The sequence below is a fragment of the Lactuca virosa genome, chromosome 5 (genome assembly GCF_052849685.1).
Source record: "Lactuca virosa cultivar CGN04683 chromosome 5, Lactuca_virosa_CGN04683_v6, whole genome shotgun sequence".
Classification (NCBI taxonomy): domain Eukaryota; kingdom Viridiplantae; phylum Streptophyta; class Magnoliopsida; order Asterales; family Asteraceae; genus Lactuca; species Lactuca virosa.
In genome coordinates this window covers 311,062,831-311,072,732 of record NC_136430.1, presented here as the reverse complement: position 1 = coordinate 311,072,732, position 9,902 = coordinate 311,062,831, and the positions used below count along the sequence as shown (strand labels likewise).

The 9,902-nt window shown below is 33.6% G+C and overlaps 1 protein-coding gene across 1 annotated transcript; it reads left to right on the top strand.

The window, feature by feature from the left end:
• Window positions 1-1,141: 1,141 nt before the first annotated feature.
• On the top strand, window positions 1,142-5,957 carry LOC145115087 (transmembrane 9 superfamily member 1). The gene is made up of 12 exons (XM_079051251.1): window positions 1,142-1,408; window positions 2,229-2,421; window positions 2,504-2,608; window positions 2,740-2,757; window positions 2,843-2,937; window positions 3,037-3,189; window positions 3,258-3,392; window positions 3,462-3,628; window positions 4,437-4,531; window positions 4,747-5,120; window positions 5,206-5,479; window positions 5,562-5,957. Exons 1-12 carry the CDS (start codon window positions 1,298-1,300, stop codon window positions 5,627-5,629), a joined length of 1,788 nt encoding a protein of 595 aa, XP_078907377.1. The 5' UTR covers window positions 1,142-1,297; the 3' UTR covers window positions 5,630-5,957.
• The last annotated feature ends 3,945 nt before the right edge of the window (window positions 5,958-9,902 follow it).

Below are 9,902 nucleotides of genomic sequence, written 5' to 3'. Positions count from 1 at the left end.
TACCCTCTTTCCAAAAAATACATAATTTCATAAATATAACCGTTTTTTTTTTCAAAATTTCAAAATTTAAACCCTCAATCTTCAACCATAAACACCCTCATCCTTATTCACTCTTAACCCTATTCAAATCTTCTTAATTTTATTCTCTTAACTTTCTTATTTTTCCATTCTTTTCCACACCTCATAAAAAATGGCTATTGTTTGGTCGACCGAAGAAGAGATCTTACTCGCTCGTTCATGGATTGATGTAGCAGAAGATCCACACTACAATGACTACCTTTCGAATACTTTTTGGAGTAGAGTCGCCGACATATATAACCGTCAAGCCCTTCAACCACAAAGAAAAGATCTACTCTACCCCAAATGGAGAAACGCACACACACTCGCAACTCGGTTTACTATTGTGTTTCGCAGGGTGATGCATGATGCCGGAAATGGTGAAGACGAAAATACTTTGCTACAGAATGCTCTTGAGGCTTACCGTGTTGAAATTGACAAAGATTTCAAGCTTGTTGAGTTTTGGCAAATTGTGAGGCAGAGCCCGAAATGATGACAATTTGAAGTCTTTGTCTTCTAATTTTTAGTGGGTTGTGTGTTTGAATTTCTAGTGTAATGTTTCTGAATTTCTGGTGTTCTTGTGAATTTTTAATTTCTATGTTTTTTTTGAATTTATATGTTTTTTTTTTGAATTTCTAGTGTGATGTTTATTATTATTATTATTATTATTATTATTATTATTATTATTATTATTATTATTATTTTTAATTTCTCTCTTTGTTTTAATGGAATTTAAGTTTTTAAAAAAAATAATATGTTTGCAATATTTATTTTCTAAAATACTTAAAGAAAATATATATTTAGCATGATGTGTGGTAATCCGAGCCTAACAAATGACAAGTTTTGATTAAAGTGTGGTAAAAATGACATGACGCATACGTGAACTGTGACAAATATGGCATCACACTCACCAGCCTTAGCCTTAGATTGTCAAAAAAATTTATGAAATTTTAACCTGATCTTCTAAATATTGATTTTAAAATGCTATATCTTAGTTAATTTAAGCTTAAACAATACAGCAAAACTTAAGAAGGAAGGTACCAAACATGACTTTTTAACAAGTATTTATCGTATCAATTGTTGACTGATTTGGTTCGCAAAGTCTAAAACCATTGAGAAAAAAGTGACCCTCTCACCGATCCAACATACAAACAAACAAACAAAGTCATTTGCCTTAAAATTTCCCCTTTTTTTCCTCAGCAATCGCCGTTAGATCCAAATCCTTCCGCCGGCGATCACGATGTGGCCCGCCGTCCGATCCTCCCCCTCCTCTTATCTCGCCGCTGCCCTTCTCATCTCTTCATTTCTCTTTATCTCTTCACCGGTGTTCGCTTCCGAGTATGATCACAAGGTTAAGTAACGCCGCAACCCTAACTTTTATTTTTGTTGACAGTGAGTATTCAATCTGGTAGATCATTGATTTTGAATGCCAGTATTTTGCAATTTCCCATTAGATCTTTGTACGGGTATTTGATTTGTTTGGTGAAAGCAATATAGCTCACGAATTGAGGTTTGTATTTTGTTAGGGTTTAGATCGATATTAGTTTTTCTGTTACGCGTTTATCTTTCTGACATTTTAATACGATTCAGCCACATGCACCTAGTATGTAGCTGCGGGACATATGGAGTCTTTATCCACTACTAATTGTAATTGGAAGCATAAGCTTCAGGTTGATGATAATACCAGCGTCTAGAACTGCCACTTCTCTAGACTCTAGATGAGAGTGCGAGAGGTCTATACGCTAAAAATTGGTTTTGCGTTCTAAGAAGTTTGTTACAATACTAGTGGGGTAACAGATGGATTGACGTTCAGGAAAAATCAATTGAACATAATTACATAACATTTATACGCTTTGGTTGGAAAGGACAGAATGAATTATTGGAGATTGGCTGTGTGCGTGGTTGTTACTCAAAGGTTGATCATGTTAATCAATGTCTCTGTAATGGTTTTTCTTTTAAGGGTCCATGCATTGGCGTGAGGGAAGTTATTGGTTAGGCTAATTGCTACAATTGCTCTTTACGTTTTCCTTTTAATTAGAACTAGTCTTGAGGGGCCTTTTTTATTATTGCATACAAATTATGATAGATCCTTTGGGGCCATATTCAATGTATTTATACAACACATTCTTCTACTTGGCTGTTTTTGACATTCTTACTCTTTTCTTATACAGTATCAACCAGATGAACCAATTACCCTTTGGGTGAATAAAGTCGGGCCTTACAATAATCCACAAGAAACATACAACTATTACAGCCTTCCATTTTGTGGTCGCCCTGTTACTCCTGCGCATAAGTGGGGTGGTTTAGGTGAAGTATTGGGTGGAAATGAGCTTATTGATAGCCAATTTGAAATCAAGTTCCAAAGTATGTTGTCACTGTTTCTTGTAAATTATAGCTTTCTGAAATCAAATGGCACATGACATATATATGCTTTGGCATTTGGCAGAGAATGTGGAGAAGAGTACAATTTGTGAGCTGAAACTCGATGAAGCAAATGTTAAGCACTTTAAGGAAGCTATTGACAATAACTATTGGTTTGAGTTTTTCATGGGTACACCTTCTAGTCTTTTCTTCTTTCTTTTGTACTTGAATCACACTTTTCTTCTCCCACATTCTTATTTCTCCCCCATTTTTCTTGTGATTTCAATTTCTTTGCCTCTGCTGCGTGGAACACAAATTCAGATGATCTTCCATTATGGGGTATGCATCTACCAAACCCTTTTTGTATCTTCACTTTATTTTATAACTAGTATTTTATATTGTGGAACTATTTTTGGTCCTATAGGATTTGTTGGCGAGCTACATTCTGATAGGAACAGCGATAACAAGCATATGATATTCACACATAAGAATATCACTCTACAATACAACAAAGATCAGGTCTCCAGTTTTTATTCATATATGAACTTTTACACTACAAAAGGTTCTCATATTCACACTGTTTTAATATTTTTACATCATGATTTCTTGCTATTGCAGATCATTCATGTCAATCTCACTCAAGAGAACCCAAAACCCTTGGAAGTTGGGAAGACACTAAACATGACTTACTCAGTCAAATGGACAGAAACCAACATCACATTTGCACGCCGATTTGATGTTTACTTGGATTACCACTTTTTTGAGCATCAGGTGAACGCTATAACTCATGTTTTAAGTTCCACTCACAAGGGTATAACTGTCTTTTTGCGTCACTGCAGATTCATTGGTTTTCCATATTCAATTCATTCATGATGGTTATCTTCCTGACTGGATTGGTTTCCATGATTCTGATGCGGACTCTTAGAAATGACTATGCAAAGTATGCTCGGGAAGATGATGATCTGGAGAGTCTGGTAATGTGGCAATGAGTTAATGAATTTTGTAAGTTATTGCAATGGGCTATTGAAGTGTTTGGTTTTCAGGAAAGAGATGTAAGTGAGGAATCCGGTTGGAAGCTTGTGCATGGAGATGTTTTCCGGCCACCTCGCAATTTGGTTTTGTTGTCAGCAGTTGTTGGAACTGGTGCTCAATTGGCACTATTGATTCTTCTTGTTATCTTGTTTGCAATTGTTGCAACATTATATATTGGGTACGTTATGCTTATGCATCACATGATATGACATAACAGGTTATAATGTGCTTGGCTTTGAACTGGGATTGATGTCAATGGGACAAAAATTGAAAGTTTTGTCCCTTTTGAAACACTCTCGATTTCTCGTCTATGCAAAAGACATAAATGCCCTCTTCATCATCACTGTGAACATAGCTTTACAAAGCTTGTCATCAGATTTCCACACTTGAATACATTTATTTCAGAAAGTGTTAAATGCAAGAAATAGCAACAAACTTTCATTTCTGTCTATTATGACATTGTACTTTCATTCAAATACATAACCATTTTTCACTTATATAAATGGATAGATTTCTCAAATAATGTCCTAATATGAAAAAATTGAAAGTAAAATGCTATAATTGTTTAGATTTTCTGAAGTTTAATGCTTAATACAAAAAAAGTTGCAAGCACATTCATTTCTATTGTGTTCAAAAAACTAGCCGATTAGCAATACCATTTAAATTCAAAGTAATTTTCACTTCTATAACCATATAGATCTTTCAGAGCATAATAATGTCAGTCATAACAAGCAAAAAGAAATCGAACTACAATGCTATAACTGGATAGCTATCTCAAAGTCAAAGTACAAGGCTTTAATAAGAAAAAAATAGAAGTGCAATGCTGTAGAAACAAACAGAAGTAGAATGTTATAATACACAGATAAATGAAAGTAGAATGGTATTACTTGCATTTTTCTCTTTCAGTGCTTGCCTTAATCCTTATAAGTTGAGGTGATAATGAGAATTCTGATGTTGTAAGTGTAAATTTTGTTTTTTGTTATTAGGAGAGGAGCAATTGTGACAACATTTATAGTTTGCTATGCTCTCACATCATTTGTCTCTGGATACGTCAGTGGTGGCATGTATTCGCGCCACGGTGGTAAGTACCATTATTTAATCTTAATAATAAACGTTTGCAATTTTTGATCCAAAACAGATTCTGTTTTCATTTTTTGGTCCCTATTTTGAGTTTTTGTTTCTTGGTCGTCAACTTTAACAGCCCAACTGTCAAATATTTTGTGAAAATGACTATTTTGCCCTCCAGCTTTCACTTTTATTATTCCACTTGCGGATGATCGTCTGTTTTCCTTGCAGGGAAGAATTGGATAAAATCAATGATCCTAACTGCATCACTTTTCCCATTGTTATGCTTTGGAATCGGGTTCGTCTTAAACACGATTGCTATATTTTACGGGTCTCTAGCCGCAATCCCATTCGGCACAATGGTGGTGGTTTTCGTCATTTGGGCTTTCATCTCTTTCCCACTCGCTCTTCTCGGCACAGTCGTGGGAAGGAACTGGAGCGGGGCCCCAAACAACCCGTGTCGCGTTAAAACCATCCCCCGCCCGATTCCCGACAAAAAATGGTACCTCACACCGTCAGTAGTCTCAATAATGGGAGGGCTCCTACCCTTTGGCAGCATTTTCATCGAAATGTACTTTGTCTTCACATCCTTCTGGAATTACAAGGTAAGTAATCATGATTAACATATGACGAAAATATTTGTTATCAGCATCAGCAGATGATAATAATGTAGTATATATGTTTTGACAGGTGTACTATGTTTATGGGTTTATGCTGCTTGTGTTCATCATTCTTGTGATTGTGACTGTTTGTGTGACGATTGTGGGAACGTATTTTCTGCTGAATGCGGAGAATTACCACTGGCAATGGACTTCGTTCTTTTCAGCAGCCTCTACGGCTATTTACGTCTACTTGTATTCCATATATTACTACTCTGTCAAGACTAAGATGTCGGGATTCTTCCAAACCAGCTTCTACTTTGGATACACGGCCATGTTCTGTCTCGGTTTAGGAATCCTCTGTGGTGAGTAGTTAAAACTTATAACATAGGACTTGATGTATTTATTTATCAAGTGTTATTGAATCTTGGTTGATGATATTTGCAGGAGCGGTTGGGTATTTGGGGTCGAATCTGTTTGTGAGACGGATCTACCGAAATATCAAGTGCGATTGATTGATTGATTGATGGAAGAAAGATTCCCCGGTTTTGTAGTTTAATATGTGGATACCAAATCAAGGGTCTAAATGGGGGTTTATTATATATATATATATATGTAAGCTATGCTTTGAGGAAAATTAGTGTCATGGGAAGGAAAGGAATGTAGAAAAATGCAATGGAATGGGAAGGTATTGTTTTCTTATTATCAAGAGAAAGGGGGACGGTGTGGGGGTAGCATGGTTTGAGTTGAAGATTGTTGAACAAGTTGTTATATACATGTTCTAGTGTATTCTTCTTATTGATAGGCGATTTCAAAAAATAAACGCTTTTAACTCTTTTTAAATTTTTTTTTAATCATCACATTATTCCTTGTTTTAGGGATATTTATATGCTTATCTCGAAGTGTGTGAGACTAAGGTGCTCTTTGTTTTTTCGAAGCAAAAATTCATGAAGTCTGCGGACATCTCTGCAACTATCTGCAATAGAAAAGGTGGACCAAAACGGTTGCAGCATGTAATAAAAAATATGTTTGTTTTTAACATTTACAAACTGTTACAGTAAAATGAAATTTAAATAAACTAATTGTATAAAATAAAAATAGTTAACACCGAAATTTTAATAATTTTAGCCATAAACATTGAAAGAATACTAAAAAGAACATTAAAAAAACAAAGATATAAAATTCTAAAAAAATATGAAAGAAGCTATCAATTTTATTCTAAAAAAAATTAATTTTAGAAAACATAAAAAAAAGAAATTAATAAAAGAAATTAAGAAAATATCGCAAATAATGTCTATAAAGTTTGTAAAAGAATTATACATGTTAAAAAGATGCAACCAAAAATGAAAGTATTATTAACAGAAATGTAAAAAAATTTAAAAAATCGAAGTTTTTTTTTTTAAAAAAAAATCAAATTATAAAAAATTGTGTAAACTATATCCGTAAATCAAAGTTAAAAAAAAAACCAAAGTTTAAAAAAAATTGAAGTTTAAAAAAAAACAAGTTATAAATTTCTAAAAAAAACATTTGTAAAAAAAAACAAGTTATAGATTTTTTTTTTAAATTAATCTACTCATGAACAACTCTTTATTTCTATCTATGCTTATGATGAGATTTGAACATTCAATCTAAAAAAAGGATAACTTTTGATACTATTAGGCCAAAAAAAAATAGTTGGTGGTGGGTTATTTAATCCGGCTGTGAAGTATTAAAAGGCATATGCTCATCATGTTATGTTCCTACTCCATGTAAGGCAAAATTGATATCTTAGACATTAATTATGGTTTACACATTTAGATGCAACTATATTTTAATCCATTAAAATTTTAAAAACGCTGTAAATATCAAAAACCGAAACGACAACCGTCATTATATCTTTCTTTGGCTTTTATCATGGCATTTGCCTATTTGGTGAGGCATTTACGATGAGTAAATGGTTATATGAGCGCGAATTTTAACAAGTAAAGAAACACAATGAGGCATCGTTTTTATTTTTCTTTTCAACAAATATATAAAAACCGCACATAAATAATAAAATATGAATTGTACTTGTGAAACTTCCCTACTTTGGTATGTGCCCTAAGACTAATGAGTGTGGCCACGGGAGTGAAGGTGGCCTCCTCATCATCATGTTCATATCACTGCTAATGGGTATGATCATATAATAATAAGGACGTGAAGAAGGAAGAAAAGAGAAGGAACAAAGAAGAGAAGTGGTTAGCAGTGAAGGAGGTCATAGGGCCCCACGAGAGTGGTTGGGAAGCAGGGCTGACCCTAAGCATGTCCTGGGTGTGCGACCGCACAGGGCCCATGTTGATTAGGGGCCTGTATTTTAAAAATATATTGTATTATCTCGATATATAAAATATTTTGAGGATGCTAGTAATTAAAGTCTGTAGACAAGATGGTTAAAGCGCTTTTCACTCAATGCATGCGTCCCATTTTCGAAACCAGGCGTTATGAATGAGTTTATTCTTTTTTTGTATTACGTTATTCCGTCTTATATTCCTCAAATTGAAGCCACGCATCACACAAGTACCATTCATTAAATAAATACCATTAAGGCCCAATTGTCATACTAGTCTAATTCCTAGTTTATTTTTATTATTTAATCATTTTATTTACGATTCAAATTTTTTGTATTTTATTTTATAATTATAAGTTTACATTGTTGTTGGCATTGTTCTTTCTTATATTCTGATTTTTGATTTATTCAATTGAATCATAAAATTTTATCTTTATAATTTTAATTTTCATCGAATATTTGAGTGATTATTGTTATTTTATTTTTAAAAATTATGTCTCCTACATATATCTCGTAGTAAAAAAACGTAGAAAGGGAACAAGAGTTGAAGAACTAAAAGAGGCTGGGTGAACAATTTTGCCAATTAATGCGATGAGAGTTTCACGATTCATTTAGCTATATAAAATTATCTATTGTCTTATCGTTTTTTTGTTTATGTTATAATAATTATAGTAGAATTAATGAGGTTTGGTTATAAGTAAAAAATACACATATATTTAAGGGCCCATTTGGTATCCTTCGCACATGGCCCCTAAAATCAACGGACCGACCCTGCTGGGAATGGTGGGGTTGTAAAAGCTTTCACATAAGCATCATGCAGACTTGCACTGAGTATGATAGTCTGACAAGTCAATATTGGAAATTCTTATTGAATCATATCCATATAATGCATCTTTCCCAGGTATCATAAACGGGGAGTGATTTGAACATACTATTTTTCTTCTATACATAATACTTTATGATTTATAGGGTGCTACAATACAAACCTATAAATCATATATTATATATGGAGAAAAAAATATAGTGAATGGAACTGTGGATAAGCTTTCGTCTTAAACTCAAACAAGAAGTTTATAAGTTCACATTTTCCCTAAAGGCAATGATTTTTTGTAATTTCTTTGTTTCAAATAGACTTTTTCCATTTAATCCAACATTAAATTATTGACAATAGACTATAAGATGGTATACTAAATTCAAGAGAAAATGACCAGGATAGTCATTTTTTAGAGCAACTTCTTACCACAACGTAGCCACAAAAATGAAAAATGACCCAAATAGTCACCATGTTCACAGTCAATCATCCGTGAAAATTTGGTTGGCTGCAATTTTTTTTTATTTTTTATTTTACTTCAGATTTGTGTAGGTCGCTTTGTGATTGTGAGAACCCAAATGGTATGATGATTGTTATCAAATTTGTATTCGAAAGCGAAAAAGTTTATTTATTTATTTATTTCTCTGAAATTTTTATAGGGCACCTTCTGATCGAGAGAACCCAAATGATATACGGTTGTTATGAAACTCGTATGCAAAAGTTATGATTTGTTTTTCATAATTTTCACCGAATAACTTACTTTGGAGCTAAAAAGTACGACTTTCCGACATTCAAATTGGGAGTGTAAGATGTACATGGAAAACTCTTGTTACAAAGAACACAATGAAAAAAATCAGCGCAAACGGAGTTCGTATGCTAAATCTATGAATGATCAAAGTATATATATATATATATATATATATATATATATATATATATTCACTGACTAACTTATTTTGGCGCTAACAATATAACTTTCTAACATCCAAATTTTGAGTGTAATACGTCCATGAAAATCCATTTTTACAAAGAACACAACGAAAAAAAATCAACTCAATTGGAATTTGTATGAAAGAGTTATGAATGTTCAAAGTCTTAAAAAACATCCTTTGTCTTTTTACAACACATACACATACACTTTATAATTCTACTCATACATCTACCATTTTGTCTAGCAAAAGACTTAAATCTTTAACTGTAACGTCCCAAAAATTCATAGTAAAATTTTCATTTTCAAAATGATAAAGCATACAGACAGGTTGTCCCAAAACCGATCAGAGTAATTATATTATTTAATCATCAGAGTAATATCATTAATTGCCAACGGAAAACTCTGAGGGATGCTGTGCAGTCACACCAGGCCCTTCCCTTTCGGAACGGAGGTACCTGAAACCATAAACATAAACCGTAAGCACAAAGCTTAGTGAGTTCCCCAAAATACCACATACCATACATACAAAGAACCCCGCCCACTATAGGGCCCTTCCCGAAACAATGGGCCCCGCCCACCATCGGGACCCGCCAGGTATACTTACAAACACATATAATACATACAAGAGTCAAAAAGACAACTAGCATACTATAACATAATCCAATGGGCCGACATTGGTGCCTTCGACCCGCAAGTACTGTGAGAAGACTCACCTAAATCACAAAGCTGACCAACGCTCAG

Bases quoted from the DNA above. Each gene is read 5' to 3' on its own strand.
- LOC145115087 (XM_079051251.1), top strand. From the start codon at position 1,298: ATGTGGCCCGCCGTCCGATCCTCCCCCTCCTCTTATCTCGCCGCTGCC. The intron at 1,409-2,228 runs GTTAAGTAACGC...TTTCTTATACAG, and splicing joins CTTCCGAGTATGATCACAAG to TATCAACCAGATGAACCAAT. The intron at 2,422-2,503 runs GTATGTTGTCAC...GGCATTTGGCAG, and splicing joins ATTTGAAATCAAGTTCCAAA to AGAATGTGGAGAAGAGTACA.